General features: G+C 40.6%; 1 protein-coding gene across 1 annotated transcript; it reads right to left on the reverse strand.

The window, feature by feature from the left end:
- Positions 1–50: 50 nt before the first annotated feature.
- On the reverse strand, positions 51–19,332 carry LOC121385955 (melanotransferrin-like). Its single transcript, XM_041516749.1, has 11 exons — positions 19,209–19,332; positions 14,114–14,176; positions 13,421–13,449; positions 11,650–11,796; positions 10,919–11,060; positions 9,432–9,695; positions 7,040–7,516; positions 6,115–6,358; positions 2,681–2,805; positions 947–1,687; positions 51–295 (listed from the first exon to the last, which is right to left on the reverse strand). Exons 1-11 carry the CDS (start codon positions 19,330–19,332, stop codon positions 51–53), a joined length of 2,601 nt encoding a protein of 866 aa, XP_041372683.1.

Consider the following 19,332-nt stretch of genomic DNA (forward strand, 5'->3'; position numbering starts at 1 on the left):
ACGCAGATCGTCACAGAATGACGCAGATCGACACAGAATGACGCAAATCATCACAGAATGATGTAGATCGACACAGAATGACGCAGATCGTCACAGAATGACGCACATCGAAACAGAATGACGCAGGTCGACACGACGCAGATCGACACATGACGCAGATCGTCACATAATGACGCAGATCGACACAGAATGACGCCGACCGACACAGACTGAAGCATATCGACATAGAATGACGCAGCTCGACGCAAAATGACGTAGACCGACACAGAATGACGCAGACCAAAGAAAATATTATCTGAACACAATCACAGGTTTGCTTCAGATCTGCGATGGATGGAAGACGTTTAAACCTCTACAACCTAGTAGATCTGTTGCAGTGACTTTAAAACAATTGTTTAAATCGTGTTTAAGATACACAATGTTTAAAAGGCAAATTATTTTGTGCTTGACATTATTTACATAAAAGTTTCTTATTTTAGTATTGCATATAGTTTGAAAATTGACGATGAGCAATAAAATGCTCTCCTGAAATTATGAAGAAGAGCAGTTGCCATCAGTATAGAAATTCATACTGTGAATGAATGCTTAATGACACCCTAGTACAAACAATATATCGACTATTGGGCGTCATACAATGGTAAATATACGAGTGAAATTAAAAGTATAAAAAAATGAGCGATGTTGTATGCTTCTGATCGCTCACGTGCAAATGCGTGTGATCGTCCAGGTTTTGCGTGAGTACACGGTAGCGTGAGCAATAATAATAATTTTAAAAAGACCTAGAGCTTTTTAAGAACACTAGAATTATTAAATCTAGCGTCAAACCGTATAGACTGTTTTAGTGCGTCGATTAATATGTCGCGTTCTGCACAGCATTGTTATTACTGATTAATGAAAACCATAGTAGCAACTAAAAGAACTTGAACAAAGTCAACTCTAAACGTACAGGCCGACCCCACACAGTCTAACAGATCTACGGACTTCAAGGCCGCCAAATAATCCGCCCCGAGCCACTTTTGGTAATGCTGGTAATCTTCGTTAATCTTCGTCAAACTCGAAGTTTCGTCGTTAAACATCGTGTCGTGGTTGTTGCCTGGCGACGAGAACATGTTATACACCGTGCTGTGAGTTCCGAACTGCGCCTGCGCTTTGTTGAGAATGGCGAAATAGTGACGTCGGTCCGACTGCGGCTTCGATCCGGAAGTAACGACTGCGTGCGAAGGCACCCGAGCCAAATTGCACGACCGCCATTCGGAAACCGGTTTCCGAGATCCGTCGAGACAGAGAAGTTCGAAATCGGTCGACTGGAGGCCTCGGGACCAGTTCTCTTGTCCTTTTCCGTCGGTGAACGATGGAACGGTCGAGTGCTTCACAAAGGCGACGTCTGCGTTTTTTTCCACCAGACACCGAAAAGCACCGCGGTGGCCATAGAAGACGTTGTCGTTAGATCTCTGACAGTTCTGTCTTCCTCCGCAGAGGTTGCAGAGATTCTCAGGGTTGCGTCCCTTGGGGTTATATTTAGGATCGAGCGCTCCGGGGACGCAACTCTCTTTGAAGAACTGGCCGACGGCCTCAGCTAGGTCGCAGGAGTACTGAGGTGCGTGGATCGCGCCTCGTTCGATCAGCGTGCCCACGGGGATCACCCAGCCGGTGGTTCTGCCTATCCCAGTGTGGCAGGACGTTTTACCTAGAAAAAAATACAAAGGAGACCAATGTAGGTAGCATAAAGCAATTACATGTATTTCCTGGAATGTGGCATAGAGCAATATTTCCTGGAATGTGGCATATATCAATATTTCCTGGAATGTGGCATTTAGCAATATTTTCTGGAATTTGGCATAGAGCAAGCATTTGTGTAATAGACAATAGAGCATAGAGCTACAAAGCATGCATTCCTGGAATTTTCAATAGAAATTTCAGGAATCTGGCATAGATCTAGCACGCCTGGAATGCGGCACAGGGCATTGAGTAAGCATTCCTGGAATATACCATAGATCAAGTATTCCTGGAATGTGGCATAACGCAAGCAGTCCTGGAATGTGGCATAGACAAAAATTATTCCTGGAATGTGACACTGGAAGATTCAAGGAAGAAAACGACCCCATTCATTGTTTTTTTTTCTTTCTAGTTGACACCGTCTGAGCACATATTTAATTAAGGTCTATTAGTATTGGTGGTGGGGTGGGATGGGGGTGGGGTGTGGTGGTATAAATATTTGTCAGTGATATACTACCCTAGAGGTACTGTTTACAGAATGGAATATTTAAAAAACACAGTGTCAGTATACAAAGTTCGAACCCACTGCACACTCACATTGCATTTGACATTCTGAAGACTGCGTCTGAATTACTATGTTAATTTCAGGGGCGTAGCGTGATCTGGACCTGGGGGGTGTTTGTGTTCGATATGAATCAAGTGGACCCTTTTTTGTATTGTTTTTGCACCACCAGAAACTCCAAATGCATAAACCTGTATGTTTTAGTTCTGAAAGCGGACCATTTTCTTCAGCGGGGGTGGGGGTGGGGGGTGGGAGTGGGGGGTGGGGGTGGTTCGTTCGAACCCTTTACCCCCCCCCCCCCCCCCCAAATCTACCCCCCTGAATTTGATATCCATTTGCCTGATAATTAATTAATTAATATGCTCTAGCGGTGTCGTGACACAAAACAAACTTTTGTTTTACCTTTTAACGTATTAATATTGATTCCCGTGTTTGACTTCCTCACCACGGCCACGGTCCAGTAGCTCGAGGGGTCATCTCTCGGGTCACCGTAATTCTCCGCGGCGATCGGAACAAGATTGTGGTATCTAAAGTAAGAGAAGAAACATTTTACAAGCTTGCCTAACAATATTATACAGGCACGGATGCAGGATTTCTGAAAGGGTGTGTGTGGGGGTGGGGGTGGGTCCAAATGTGATGACTCATCTCTCCTTTTACACAGCGCGCCTCTTACAGCTGAACACATTATGCTCGAATTTATTTACAAAAAGGGCGGGGGGGGGGGTGTCCGGACCCCTGTACACCCCCCCCCCCCCCCCCCCCCCCCCTTGGATCCGCTACTGTTGTAACATTACTCTGACGCAAAACAAAACAAAAGTGTGTGTGTGTGGGTGAGATGGGGGTGGGGAGGCAAGACAAAATAAAAACAAAACGAACCATATCAAAATAACATAATCCCGCAATTTTTTTTTCATTTCAACTTATTTTCGCGCTTATATCCAAATAAGGTTCAAGCACGCTGTCCTGGACACACACCTCAGCTATCTGGGCTATCTGTCCAAGACAGCGGGTTAGTGGTTAGTGAGAGAGAAGAGGGTGTAGTGGTCTAACACCTACCCATTGAGTCGTTAATCGCTCTGGGTGGGAGTGGGTACCAGGCTGCGAACCCTGTACCTACCAGCCTTATGTCCGATGGCCTAACAACGACACCACCGAGGCCGGTAATTTCGCAGATAAAAAGGACGTTAGCTACGGCACATACCAAGGGACATAACTCCCACAAGACTATTTTTCAATGTTTTAAGATGCAGGCTTAAGTCGATGATAACGATGTACATTTTAAAGTTTGTTTTGTTTAACGACACCACTGGAGCACATTGATTTACTAATTATCGGCTGTTGAATATAAAACATTTGGTAATTGTTCACATGTGGTCTTAGAGAGAAAATCCGGTATATTTTTTCCACTAGTAACAAGTGATCGTTTATATATGTACCGTCCAAATACTGCGGCATTTGATGAGAAATAGACCAATGGACCTACCGACGGGAATCGATCCTAGAACTCTTTTATGTGGAAGCATTTTACTGTAAAATCTCTTCTTCTTCTTCTTGACTATCATAGCCTATAACAGTGTCGGGTTATTCCGATAATATATAAAACTAGAGATTCCAGGCGCGTGTGCAGGGGGTGGGGATTGACCCCCCCCCCCCCCCCACTCTCCCCCACCGCCTCAAGCAATTGTTTTGTTTGTTTTTTTCAATACATTTTCTCAATCCCACTATGTCTCGAACTCGCAATGTCTCGACCCCGCTATAAACATCGCTCGCCATAGTCTAGACTCAACCTCCCCCCTTTCCAGGCTTATGTGTAAACACCACCAAAAACCCACCAAAAACAACAATGATTGGTACAAATGTTAAAGTTTGTTTTGTTTAACGACACCACTGGAGCACATTGATGAATTAATCAGCTGCTATTGGATGTCAAACATTTGGTAATTCTGACACGTAGTCATCCAATGAAACCCTAAAGCAGCAAGGGATCTTTTGTATGCACTTTCCCCACAGACAGGATAGCATATTCCACGGCTATAATTGCGTCGGACGTATGGTTAAGGACCACACACATAATGAGAGAGGAAGCCCGCTATCTTTCCCATTAGCAGCAAGGGATCTTTTATATGTACTTTCCCACAGACGGGATAGCACATGCCATGGCCTTTGATGTACCAGTCGTGGTGCACTGGCTGTAACGAGAAATAGCCCAATGGGTCCACGGACGGGGATCGATCCTAGGGTACAAATGTATTTCGAGAGTTTCCGTACATTACGGACGTTGTCGGAAACTTATCTATTACGTCAACAATACGATGACGTATCAATATGGTTATGGACGTCGAAGTTGCTGCACGTACATTCTTTTGAATTTAGCTTAAATTCAGAAATATGTGAACGGTATCGATATTTGACGTCTATGAGCATATTTAATGTGTATGAGAAAACATATTTATTTACTTGGTAGGCTATGTGTTTATAATGTATTATCGATGGCGAAGCTGTCACAACGGTTAGCGGTAATGTGTTGATATCATCAAGACAGGTTAGTGTATTTACTTTACATATAATATCTTAATGAAAATATTAAGTAGTGAAAAACCGACGACTTTAAAGCACGTTGATTTAATAATCATCTGCTATTGGACGTCAAACATTTGATAATTTTGACATCTATAATGTCTTAGAGTCTAGAGAGAAAACCCGCTATATTTTTCCATTAGTAGTGGCCAGGATTTTATGTGTGTGTGTGTGTGTGGGGGGGGGGGGGGGTCAATCCACACTATGTATGTATGTTATGTATGTATTGATGTATGAATATCTATATATTGTATGTATGTATTTATGTATATATGTATTGATGTATGAATATCTATATATTGTATATATGTCGAGGTTGATTGTTACATACATAGATATTAACGCACTGGCGCAGGGGATAATTAAATCCTTTCTGGCCTCACAAATTGTCCCATGCCGTTGCTGGGACTCGAACCTATGGCACCGAATCGCCCGCAAATTGCAAGACTAACCACGATACGCTCTGAGCTATCGAAGCTTCCATAAAAGGAAGTTCTTTAACTCAACCATATGCATGGTGCTTACAATCTACGCGGTCGATCCCGCTTACGTGCATGAAACAGTGGGCAGACCTGGCACTGGCTAGTATGTATTGATGTATGAATATCTATATATTGTATGTATGTCGAGGTTGACTGTTACATACATAGATATTAAAGCACTGGCGCAGGGGATAAATAAATCCGTTCTGGCCTCACAAATTGTCCCATACCGTTGCTGGGACTCGAACCTATGGCACGGAATCGCCCGCAAATTGCAAGACTAACCACGATACGCTCTGAGCTATCGAAGCTTCCATAAAAGGAAGTTCTTTAACTCAACCATATGCATGGTGCCTACAATCTACGCGGTCGATCCCACTTACGTATGTATGTATGTATGTATGTATGTATGTATGTATGTATGTATGTATGTATTCATGCATGCATGTATGTATGCATGTATGTATGTATGTATTGATGTATGCATATCTATATATTGTATGTATGTCGATGTCGAGGTTGACTGTTACAAACATAGACATTAACGCACTGGCGCAGGGATAATTAAATCCTTTCTGGCCTCACAGTTGTTCGCATGCCGTTGCTGGGACTCGATGCGCTCTGAGCTATCGAGGCATTCATAATGTATGTATGTATGTATGTATGTATGTATGTATGTGCCTTTTTAAAATGTTTAAATTAAAAATGTTTATAAGCAATAAAATGTTTCAAATCAAAGTAAGGTAAAGACTCAGAAATGGCGGAGTCAACTCTCACTTTCCAGCTGTATAGAGGTCGGCGCCGTCCAGCGTAACTAGGTCAGCCTGGTTTGCCTCGATCATCTCCATGCACTCTTTGTGACTCTGCGCACGAACACACTCCAGTTTATGAGTGATGCGATATGACGCCAGCGCCGCACTGAATTCTTGGCATTTTGCAAGCCCCGCCTCCGAAATGACGCACCATCTGTCGGTAGCGTTACAGGAGGTGTACTTCAGTAGCGTGTTTAGGTAGCCTTTATCTGAAATGTTTTATGGTGGACTTTTATAACATGTTTAAAAATGTATTTCGAAATTATTTTAAATATTATTTATAAATAATTGTATTACAGTCTTACATGTCAAATGGATATCGACAAAGTCTTTCATTTGTCAAATGGAAATCACGTAAACAAATGTGTGCATGGATTTTGTTTTGTTGTCATTTTTGTTATTTGAAAATAATGCTAAAATCATGTAAACAATTTTTTGGAATGTGTGTGTGTGTGTGTGTGTGTGTGTGTGTGTGTGTGTGTGTGTGTGTTCTTAATTTTTGTTTGTTTTTATGTGTTTGTTATTTGAAAATAATGCTAAAATTCATGTAAACATAAAATATGTTTTGTTTGTTTTTGCTTGTTATTTTGTTTGTTATTTTTTGGGGTTGTTTATTATTATTATTATTATTATTATTATAATTTAATAATACACGCAAAATTGTGTATCATTTCAAAATTAGTGTGAATAACAATAATTAAATGACTATCAAATTGTAATTTAAATGTTCTTTTTGATGCAAAAAAAAAGAAGACAAAAAAGAGAAGGCAATTGCAGAAATAACTATTATGCAAATTGTGATGGATTGGGAATAGGGGTTTATTTCAACAGCCAGTCACATCTCCGGCTGTAAGCAGAGAATCACAAATTCGTTAAAGATTCCACGTCACCTAGATATTTATCATACTGCTGCTGCGACTCCCCAACCGCGTACAGTTTCTTGACTCCATCGCTAAAGATCAAATCCACCCCTCCGAATTTGGAAGAGTCGAACATGTTGAACGATATCGAAGATCCGTTGAACAGCACCGCGGCTTGCTCCAACAGGTGCCGCAAATCTTCCTCGTGCCCGTGGAAGTTAGCTGCTGACGTAGCTATGACGTCAGTGGGTCTCGTCGCCCAGTAACAGGTCGCCCATTCGTCGACGAGCTTCAGAGAGCCGTCTGGGCAGACGATGCGGTAGTCTCCCTTGTTGATTGTCTCCCCTATGTCGATGAGGCTCTGGATGGTGGAGTGTTTGAGAAAGGCCACGTCGCCGAGCCCTCGCTTCAGACACTTGAAGGCTTGTTCGTAGCCGTTGTTGTGTTGACCGGGCATTGGGCACGAGTTGTTGTCGCAAAGAGAACACACATTGACGGGGTTATCGCCTGAAGTAGAATAGTAAGGAAGTAATGAAACACAGAAACATATAAACAATAACAGGAATGAAATATACAGTTGCTGTCGTGCTGTCGTGGGTCAGGGGAGGGTGGGAGAATCAAAAACAAAAATAATTGAGATCTACAGTTTCGCTGATGTTTGCAAAAAAAAAAATCGATGAATAATTTTGGTGTCTATTGTCAAGAGAAAACAAGTTCTGAGGAGGAGGAAGACACTGTAAAGGGACATTCCTGAGTGGGTCATTGTAAGATGTTTCCGGGGATGGGTGAAATGAAATTTAACCTAGCCAAATAATAGAACAACACGTTTAATATACAGCCACAAAATTTTATGCAGAACAATATAAAAATCGTTAAGATTAGTGATAACAGATCATTAGCAAACAGGAATATCCCTTTAAAGAATTTGTACAATGTTGAAAATATTGCAAAAAAAAAAAACCTAATGATTATTATGATGAGATGATGGATAATGATTTTGTATAATGATACTGATATTTGTGATGGATAAATTTAAGGTACTGGAGATTTCACAGCATTGTAAATGTATAATGAATCATATTTGTGATGGATAATGATTTAAAGGTATAATGATACTGATATTTGTGATGGATAATGAGGTATAAATGAAACATTTGTTATAATGGGATGATAAATATTTTCTAACGATTAAACTTGGATAATGATTACAAACAGATACCAAACTGGATTTTAATGTATAATGAAATGAAATGATAATGATTATAAACCTATGATACAAATATGATATAAACGTCTAAGATACATTTGTTAATAATTATACAGGTATAAAACATGGATAATATATGCATGATACTAATATTTGTGATGGATAATGATACAATCGTATAAAAAAGTACTAATATTTTGATGGTCGATAAATCTTAATGAAAATTGCATAATGCATAATGATTATACAGGAATATACCCTTTAAAGGATATTGGTGATTTGATACAATATTTGTGATGGTTTGTATAATGATATGATGACGATACACTAATAAAAACATAAACATTTGTGATGCATAATGATTATAAATATAATGATGATATGATGGATAATGATTATAAATGTATAATGATACTGATATTTGTGATAATGATGATAAAGGTATAATGATACTGATATTTGTGATGGATAATGATACTAATATTTGTGATGGATAATGATTATAAATGTATAATGATACTGATATTTGTGATGGATAATGATTATAAAGGTATAATGATACTGATATTTGTGATGGATAATGATTATAAAGGTATAATGATACTGATATTTGTGATGGATAATGATTATAAAGGTATAATGATACTGATATTTGTGATGGATAATGATTATAAAGGTATAATGATACTGATATTTGTGATGGATAATGCTGCTGCAACTGCTGATGCTGGTGATGATGACCATGACGACGACGATGAGGAGGTAGAGGAGGAGGTTCACGATGATGCATATGGCAACGACGATGACGACTACAATCCTAATCATCGTAAGTACCTACTAGTAACTAAAATGACTCATCATCAACACCGGAGGCAGGACGTAGCCCAGTGGTAAAGCGCTCCCCGTCGGTGGACCCATTGCGCTATTTCTCGTTCCAGCTAGTGCTCCCCAACTGTTGTAACAAAGGCCGTGGTATGTACTATCCTGTCTGTGGGATGGTGCATATAAAAGATCCCTTGCTGCTAATCGAAAATAGTAGCCCATGAAGTGGCAACAGCGGGTTTCCTCTCTTTATATCTGTGTGGTTCTTTTCCATATGTCTGACGCCATATGACCGTAACTAAAATGTGTCGAGTGCGTCGTTAAATAAAACATTTCCTTCCTTCCTTCATCATCACCGTTGTAATACCAGTAACAAACCACCAGAGATCTCACCGTCCGGGTTGAACTGGTTGCTGTAGGCCCCGGGGGCACAGCTCTGTTTGAAGAAGGCCGCCACGTTCTTGACGGTGTTGTCGCAGTCACGCACCACCATCAACCCCATGGCCTGCAGGTTGGCCACGGGCACCGTCCAGCCGACCGTCCGTCCGACGCCCGTGTGACACGACTTCTTGCGGTACAGGTCAGCCAGGGAGTGGACAGGTCCATCCGCCTTGATCACCATCACGGCCTTGTAGAGGAAGGTCTCGGAATTCAGGTCTGAAATAGGCCATCAAAGTAGGTTGAGTTTCCAAAGAGGCTAGTTTCTATACAATCTGTAACAATGTGGCAGATCGTCGCAGACCAGACATAATGTTTATGGGAACATGTTCTTGATTCTCTCTCTCTCTGTCTCTCTCTCCCTCTCTCTCTCTCTCTCTCTCTCTCTCTCTCTCTCTCTCTCTCTCTCTCTCTCTCTCTCCCTCTCTCTGTGTGTGTGTGTGTGTGTGTGTGTGTGTGTGTGTGTGTGTGTGTGTGTTTCGTGTGTTTTGTGTGAAAGCTTTGTGTGCTTGTATCGGTTTTTGTCTTTTGTTATTCTTCTTCTTTTTTATGCGTGGGGTCTTTTTTGTGCGACGTGTCTGAAAAGTCTGCTTCGTATAAATTTTTTGTATAGGAACCTTAAATCTATATACGTGTAGCTGGTTTGTCTAGTAATATTATGATTCTCATTTGTACAATAATACCATGGTTTAAGATAGTCCACCTCCTCTTTATAATAAATGTATACATGTGGCCTCAGTAACTGAATAAATATCTTGTCTTGTCTTGTCTTGTCTTGTCTTGTCTTGTATACGTCCCCAAGCATGTTGCACTCTTCTTTGGCAGTTTGTGTCAACAGTCGTTATACTGAATAATGATTAAACAAGACATTTTCAAGGATTGTTACGTTGAAATTATGTGAGGACTGGTGAACAAATTAAATTATTACGTGATGCAATGGAAAGAAATGTTTTATTTAACGACGCACTCAGCACATTTTATTTACGGTTATATGGCGTCAGACATATGGTTAAGGACCATACAGATTTTGAGAGGAAACCCGCTGTCGCCACTACATGGGCTACTCTTTCCGATTAGCAGCAAGGGATCTTTTATTTGCGCTTCCCACAGGCAGGATAGCACAAACCATGGCCTTTGTTGAACCAGTTATGGTTCACTGGTCGGTGCAAGTGGTTTACACCTACCCATTGAGCCTTGCGGAGCACTCACTCGGGGTTTGTAGTCGGTATCTGGATTAAAAATCCCATGCCTCGACTGGGGTCCGAACCCAGTACCTACCAGCCTGTAGACCGATGGCCTAACCACGACGCCACCGAGGCCGGTATGATGCAATGGACTACACTAGCAATATTTGATATACTCTGCCTCTCTGTATCTCTGTCTGTCTCTATGTCTGTTTGTCTCTCTGTCTCTCTCTTTCTGTCAAGACATTAATTACAAACCTGTGGAGAAGGATTCTTTCAGTATAGGTTTCAGTCCAAACACCTTTCCCGCCGAGAATATATCCGTGTCATCCAATTTCACGAGGTCAGCCTTCCCGTCTCGGATCATCCGCATACACTCAAATCGATTCTTATCCGGCGCCTAAAACAATTAAATCGCATTATAACTGTATCATCCGCATACACTCAAACCGGTTCTTATCCGGAGCCTAAAACAATTAAATCGCATTATAACTGTATCATCCGCATACTCTCAAATCGATTCTTATCAGGCGCCTAAAACAATTAAATCGCATTATAACTGTATCAACCGCATACACTCAAATCGATTCTTACCAGACGCCTAAAACAATTGAACCACAATATAACTGTATCAACCGCATACACTCAAATCGATTCTTACCAGACGCCTAAAACAATTAAACCGCAATATAACTGTATCAAACCGGTTCTAACCAGAAGCCTAAAACTATTAATTCGACGGGTAATGCATTCGAATGATTAGCAGCGCCAAATGATCATTTTGTCATAATATATTTTAAGATACTATTTTTTAAAATTAATTTTAATTTACATTTATGTTGTTGTTGTTGTTGTTGTGTGTGTGTGTGTGTGTGTGTGTGTGTGTGTGTGTGTGTGTGTGTGTGTGTGTGTGTGTGTGTTTGTGTCGAGGGGGGGGGGGTGCATTTACTCGGTCGACTGTGCCTTAAATAGTCATATTTTGAACTCACCTGTACGCATTTCTTTAGTCCGGTTAAGCCTACTTCATCGAAAGCTTTCTTCATTGCATCACATTTTGATTTCTCCGCGTCTGACGTCACACACCACCTCCCTGAAATACATCCATAATATGTATACATATAGTTTGTTTTGTTTAACTGAACCACTAATACTTATTACTCATCGGCTGTTTGACGCCCGACCTTTGTTACTTGTGGCACGTAGTCTTCAGGGTGTGTACTACCAAATCAAATCCCATAGACGACAATAGTAACAAGTGTGGCTAAAACACCTACTTGCAGCGTATCAATCGACATAAACACCACGGATATAAATGCTACTACTCCTTACCTTTAAAGTGAATCAGAAAAACAATGGGGTCAAGCTGCTCATTTCAGAGATAACGGGTAGCGTCTATGACTTCCCTAGTTCCGCACAAACGTTTAGGGTGTGTACTACCAAATCAAATCCCATAGACGACAATAGTAACACGTGTGGCTAAAACACCTACTTGCAGCGTGTCAGTCGACATAAACACCACGGATATAAATACTACCACCCCTTACCTTTAAAGTGAATCAGAAAAAAATGAGGATCAAGCTGCTCATTTCAGAGATAACGGATAATGTCTATGACTAACCTAGTTCCGCACAAAAGTTTAGTACTTTTTTTTACAGGTATCTCGTACATGTTTGAAGCACATGACTACTTGACACAGTGGTACTAGAAATAAAATTGCATACATTTTTGCCCAGATGAAACTTCTTTTGCAACCAATACACATTGATCACCAATCGCAGGACTTGTGGTGTTAACTTCTCTATCAAAAGTTGGGTGCACCTCCAACTTTGACCCAGCCGGAAGTTATTTGGTTTAGTACTACCTTCAGAGGAAACCCGCTATATTGTTCCACTAGCAGCATGGAACTTGTGTGTGCCTTTTTCCACAAATGGGACAGTATATATCACAGCTTTTGATATACTAGTTCCGGCCACGGTTGTGTCGTGGTTAAGCCATCGGTAGGCTGGTAGGTACAGGGTTCGCAGCCCGGTACCGGCTCCCACCCAGAGTGAGTTTTGACTCTATGGGTAAGTGTAAGACTACTACACCTTCTTCTCTCTCACTAACCATTGACAACTAACCCACTGTCCTGGAGAAACAGGCCAAATAGCTGAAGTGTGTGCCCAGGACAACGTGCTTGAACCTTAATTGGATATAAGCACGAAAATAAGTAAAAGAAAGAAGGGTGTTATTGTGGAAGGGGTGGAGGGTGGGGTTTGGGTGCATTAATAGGGTTGAACGAAAATGCCCGAATTTGGATAAGAACATTTATTCATATTAGCATGACTGCCAAAGAGTGGCCGCTTAACCCTGACAGTTTAGCGACTTGGGAGTGCATTTACATTAAAAATCTTTTGGTAGGGAAAAAGTGGCCGCTTACAACAGGAGATCGCTAATTACAGGTGGTCGCTACGACAGGTTTCACTGTATTGTTTTATAATTTTCTACATCTTTATTTGCATGTTGAATTTATTAATTATGAGAAAGTCTGCGTGAAACTAGTTATTCACTCCCCACATTTTTGTCTTTTTACGTCGAGGTCTGCTGCTTCAAACGAATATTATTTTCCAGTGGATTTTCCAGAGGAGCTTGTCCCAACCTCCCTAAAAATGTCTAGATCCCAACCCTTATACAATTTCCAGCATACACGCCTGACAATATAATTAAAGTTATATGCTTCAACAGCCAGTAACTCATGTAGGCCTACTTTTAGTGCCAGACACGGATGCTGTCTGAGCTAAACATCCTATCTGTGAGCCTGTGAGCCTATTTGGAGCGTCAGTGTCGCTTCGAATAGGTGTTCCTCAAGTTATTCGCTGTTCATCCGTGATTGTGTACAATGCAAGTGGTCACTATTTTTCAAAGGCGACACAGATTTCGCCTTACAGTGACTGGCACGGGCGAAGTCAAGTTGGTCAAAGCGACGTTTGGGCTCACTTCGGCCATTCGCATGAGCCCTGAGTTATAGGTAGCAGAGGTGTGTGTGTGTGTGTGTGTGGGGGGGGGGGGTTATAAAATATCTATTGTTATTAATGGGAAAATAGCGGATTTCCTCTGATGACTACGAGTGAAAATTGCAAAATGCGTGACATTCATTAGCCGATGATTAGTAAATCGATGTGCTCTAGTAGTGTCGTTACACAAAACAATTTTTTTTTGTACGCTTATGCGTAGGACACTGGTTGGGCTAGAGGGGGCGAAGCTACATGTATAATGAGTCCCCGTAATGGGAAACGATACCATCATATACCAGACAGGTCAGGTCAGGTCAGGTCAGAGTGTTTAACGTGCGGATTCAGAGTAACCTGTAGTAGCGCACGCCTGTCTTGGGCACAGGTGTCAGCCTCGGCCGGCTCCTCTATCCAAGACAAGAAGGGTGGGGTGGATTGGGGGGGGGGGGGGGGGGGTACTGGCAGGTGCAAGTGAGTACCAGTAGCCCGATCGGGGTCAGTAACAGGCGGAGGGTGGTTTTTGTTGCTATAGAATTTGGAATGTTCCGTAGGATTAATGCCAAAGGGAAAGAGTGCGCAGTTGTTATGAAGGAAATTAGGCGTAACTTTTGTACGGTCCGTCGAAAGATACATATGTTTTTGAATTGTAGTATGCCGAGAGTAGCTCGACATACGAGAATTGAACCCGTTAACATAAATATTGAGACGTCAAATCCGGTCAGTGACCTGCCTCTGTCGGCTTTCCACAGGCTGTGATATACAAACAGACTGAGATGACCGAAAACAACCGAAAATTACACGATCGTCAACAGCCGTCGCATTATCAGTGGAATCCAAATTTGTTATCTAGCCTTCCCTAAGAGAGTCAACATCTGACATGTGTTAAAATGTCTGTCAGCAGGATACTGGAAAGCCGTGAATTGACAAATTACACAGAACTGCCGACCTTTAATAAATGCGGCACCCGTTCCTTCTTTTGGGGTCGCCATTGTATTGTGGGTCGAGTTGTCGAACGTGATCTAACACCGTGCGGCGTTGCTGATTAGAAAACGGAACGTGCTGTGGTATTTTGCGGACGTACGCGTTTTTAATGTAGAACCCACATCATTGGCGTAGCAGGAAGGGAAAAGAGGGGGGTAATGTGGTCATAGCTCCCCCGTTCATACTTCTTTTTCTTTCTTTTATATTTGTCTGTTTCCCCTATAACGCGACTCAGACGGTATATGTGACACCACCACCCCAATAACAAATCGAGGAAAGAATCTGCGTGCTGAAATTGGTATTCAGTAGCCGTATACAACAGTAGAATATAGCTCATAGCAGAGGCAGAGGCAGAGGCAGAGGCAGAGGCAGATACAAGGGGAGGGGGCTTGAATGATCGTAACCAGCCAGTAGGAACCATAATTCTGAAGTAGGGGTACAGACTGTAACGGGGGAGAAGAAGTCTGTTTTGTTTTATGACACACTAGAGCCTACTGATTTATTAATCTTCGGCTATTGAAAGTCAAATATTTAGTAAATTGACATTTAGTCTGAGAGAGGAAATTCGCTAAAACAAAATTTCCATTAGTAGCAAGGGATCTTTTAAATGCACCAACACCACAGACACGACTGCCTCTGATATGCCAGCCAATGTTTGACATCCAATAGCAGATGATTAATTAATCAATATGCTCTAATGGTGTCGTTAAACAAAACTAACAATTATTAACAGTACTGTAAAAGCACGCTTTTTATAGATATGTAGTTCTATATAATTATCTTACTTTTATTCCTCGAAATAATTGATTTTTGACAGACACGGTTTTTATTTACGTTTCACCTTGTGCACAAATAAAAACAAAAATACAATAAATATAATAAAATGATTTATAAATGTATGCAACTCAAGTGCTATAGACTTATGAGAGACTGTCACTACGATATTTAAAAGCAAACCATCAAAAATATTAAAACTGTTTCAGGGCCTGCGGTATGTATCAAATTAATTACCAAATGTTTTGCATAAAATAGTCGCTAGTGTAATTAAACAAAACGTTTGACATAAAATATGCGTTGAATAATTAATCAGTGTGCACTAGTGGTGCCGTTAAACAAAAGAATATATATTTTTTAAATCCCTCTCACCACTGCAGCAAAAAAAAAAAAAAAAAAAAAAAAAAAAAAAAAAAAAAAAAAAATAGGGCATGCGCACTTCCGTAGAGTAGAACTAAAATAATCGAAACGAAACGGCCCGAACGAGTTTAAAACAAAAAAATGTTACGTTGACATGGCACTGACCGCAGTACAATGTAACGTCATTTTTATAAGACTATAAAACCGTGTTTACAATATTCGTGAGAAAGGACAAGTTTTCTAACGACAAAGAAACACACTCATAATGACGAATTGTCTTATCAACACATGCTATCTTCTGTACCGTTTACACAGACATGCACATATCAAAAGACAGTTCGTCCGGTTTTGTTGTTGTAAAAACATACATGCACTTTATGCTATAAAAGAAAAGGAAAATAAATCGCATTTGGTAATAGTTTGTAATATACGTCAACAGCCAATCGATGTCACTATTGTTATGTAACGATTAGCGAATGTCTTGTGCAACACTTTTAAAGACAAAGGGTCGAATTTACAAAGCATGTTTAAATAGCAGCTTTAAGAAAAACAGGTTTCGTAAATTCGACCCAAAGTGTTTTGTTTAACGAAAACACTAGAACATATTGATTAAATCGATAAACCCTAGTTGTTAAACACTAGCCTAGTGCATATTTTTCATTATTAGAGCCATTTATGATCACTGAAATCAAACTTTACTTACATTTTATTGTTTAGATTATCCATTTTCGTACAACAGAAGTGTTTCTGGTCACCCTGATGTTTTTAGTAACACAAAATGCATTTTCATATTTAAAAATAAAACCGCACGTGTGTCTGAGAAATCGCGGTTATTGATTCGAGTTTTAGTCTCTTTTAACATTACAAAGGCCGTGGTATGTACTACCCTGTCTGTGGGATGGTGCATATAAAAGATCCCTTGCTGCTAATCGAAAAGAATAACCCATGAAGTGGCGACAGCGGGTTTCCTCTCAATATCTGTGTGGTCCTTAACCATATGTCTGACGCCATATAACCGTAAATAAAATGTGTTGAATGCGTCGTTAAATAAAACATTTCTTTTCTTTTTTTTAGATTTTCCATTTCCGTAGAACCGAAGTGTTTCTGGTCATCCGGATGTTTTTAATACCACAAAATGCATTTCTCATATTTAAAAAAAACCGCACCTGTGTCTGAGAAGTAACAGTTATGCAGTCGAGTTTTAGTCTATTTTTAACAGTATTTCACCATTTCAACGTCACAGACGCTTGTATCACTGTTGTGACGTCATCTAGATGTGTTACAGGTTTGTAGATTAACCAAACTTAGTGTCCGTTATCACGGGTTGAAACTAGGGTCTGCGACTTTAAAGTGACAGATTCTAGTTTTTAAACAATACGAAAGGAAATGAGGAAGCCGACAGGCTAGCCAAGCTAGGAGCAAAACAAATGCAACCAAACAACAGAGTTAGCTCCTTCCATAAGGGAACTCTTTTAACGTGCTCATATCCAAAACTAGGTTCAGGCACGCCCATTCCAGATTTGACCTCTGACAGACATCGCCAGTGGGCAATTCCGGGACGGGAGGGGAAGGGGAATGGGGATCTCCGAAAAAAAAACCCAAACCCAGATCAGGTTAGACAGTAAGACTAGGACAGTGGGGGATTATTATCACCTTCTCAGCCGAGTGGATCAAGTAACTCTGTTAAAGAGTTGGGACAGGACGTAGCCCAGTGGTAGAGTGTTCGCGTGATGCGCGGTCAGTTCAGAATCGATCCCCGTCGGTGGACCCATTGGGCTATTTCTCGTTTCAGCGAGTGCACCACAACTGGTATATCAAAGGCCGTGGTATGTGCTATCCTGTTTGTGGGATGGTGCATATAAAAGATCCCTTGCTACTAATGAAAAAAAAATGTGGCGGGTTTCCTCTCTAAGAGTCAGACTATATGTTAAAATTACCAAATATTTGACATCCAAAAGCCGATGATTAACAAATCAATGTGCTCTCGTGGTGTCGTTAAAAAAAATAAAAAAAGTGACTTTAAACGTAGAAGAAGATAATAGAGATGTTTCGCATCCACACCGTTTCTGTTACGGTTAGCGACAGGTCACCACTTTGAGTGTAGTTGGTGACGTCACATCAAGTTGCTTCCAGCTCTTTACTAATAAAGAGCCTGCTACATGTTATAAATTTCGTGACTAAGGTCTCACTACACAGATCACTTCCGGGTGAGAGTTCATTGATCACGGTCCAATATAGTTCCTAATTGTGACACATGTTATGATTCACATATTCACTTCTAGGAAATGGTGAAGAATTAAAACAATATGCAAGTTTAATGGTACGCCTTCTGGCTGTATTTTGCCAATGTTATTTTGTAATATAGTGCATCGACCCTTTGGGACATGGGTGTATAACGCAAGAGACAGCCGGAGTGAATCGGTTAATGGACCTGTTCGGACCGGTACTACAGCCAGATGCGGTCATATAGCAAAACACTGAGACGAAAATCTTCTCAATTTTGGAGTGAAAATAAATGCTTATATAATGTATGTTCGCAATGGTGTATGTTGTTAGTGCCAACGAGAACTCGTTCTACTGGCAATCTTCGTTTGGAGTTGGGCAATTTAACATGGGTTTCAATGGCAGATGACATCTGTGTAGAGAGACCTAATATATAATTTTAAAAAATAAAATAAAATAACTCTTCTGAGAATGCCGCCATATTTAAGTCACTAAACATGCCGATTTGCGAAACTAGCTAAACGATAAGTACTGTTACCGAATCATCATTGGCCGAATTTACGAATCCTGTTTTACTTAAAGGGACGTTCTCGAGTTTGCTGCATTGTAAGATGTTTTCGACTAATAAAATATTTCTACGATTAAACTTACATGTTAAATATATTTTCTTGCTTAGAATATCAGTGTCTGTATATTCAATGTGTTTCTGGTCGTCTTAATATTTGTAAGAAGCTCAAACTGGATTTTGTCTTCAAATAATTTAGTACGTACGAAATGTTTTTTTTTTTAGAAAATAAAATGAAATTTAACCTAGTACAAATATTATAACGATCAGAAACACGTTTAATATACAGCCACTAATATTTTAGGCATAAAAATATATTTGATATGTAATTACAATCGTGAAAAAATCTCTGTTAGTCGATGACATCTTAAAAATTGCAGCAAACTCAGGAATGTCCCTTTAAACGCAGATTTATAGCCTATGCATTGTGAATGTAGGTAGTTACACGCGCGTGAGACAAATTCAACCCGTTATGATTGTCCGTAACAGTAATTGTGTGGTTGCGAAAGCTCTCTTAATATTATTATTACATACCGGATATGTGTGCACCAATAATCCTGAAATACGCATACACGAGAAACACGAGTACTATCCTGTCAACACCCATGTTGCATATTGCGCTAAATGAAGGAAGTGATTCCCTAGCTATCAATACAGACGTCCCGTTTGTAGATGTTCCTCGCGCACAACTCGCCGTGACGTTGACGCGGTGACGCGCACGTCCCCCGTTTGTGAAGCTGACGTGAGAAGAGATGCTCAAACATCTGAGTCTCTCCCAT

Source organism: Gigantopelta aegis, chromosome 12 (assembly GCF_016097555.1).
Source record: "Gigantopelta aegis isolate Gae_Host chromosome 12, Gae_host_genome, whole genome shotgun sequence".
Lineage (NCBI taxonomy): Eukaryota > Metazoa > Mollusca > Gastropoda > Neomphalida > Peltospiridae > Gigantopelta > Gigantopelta aegis.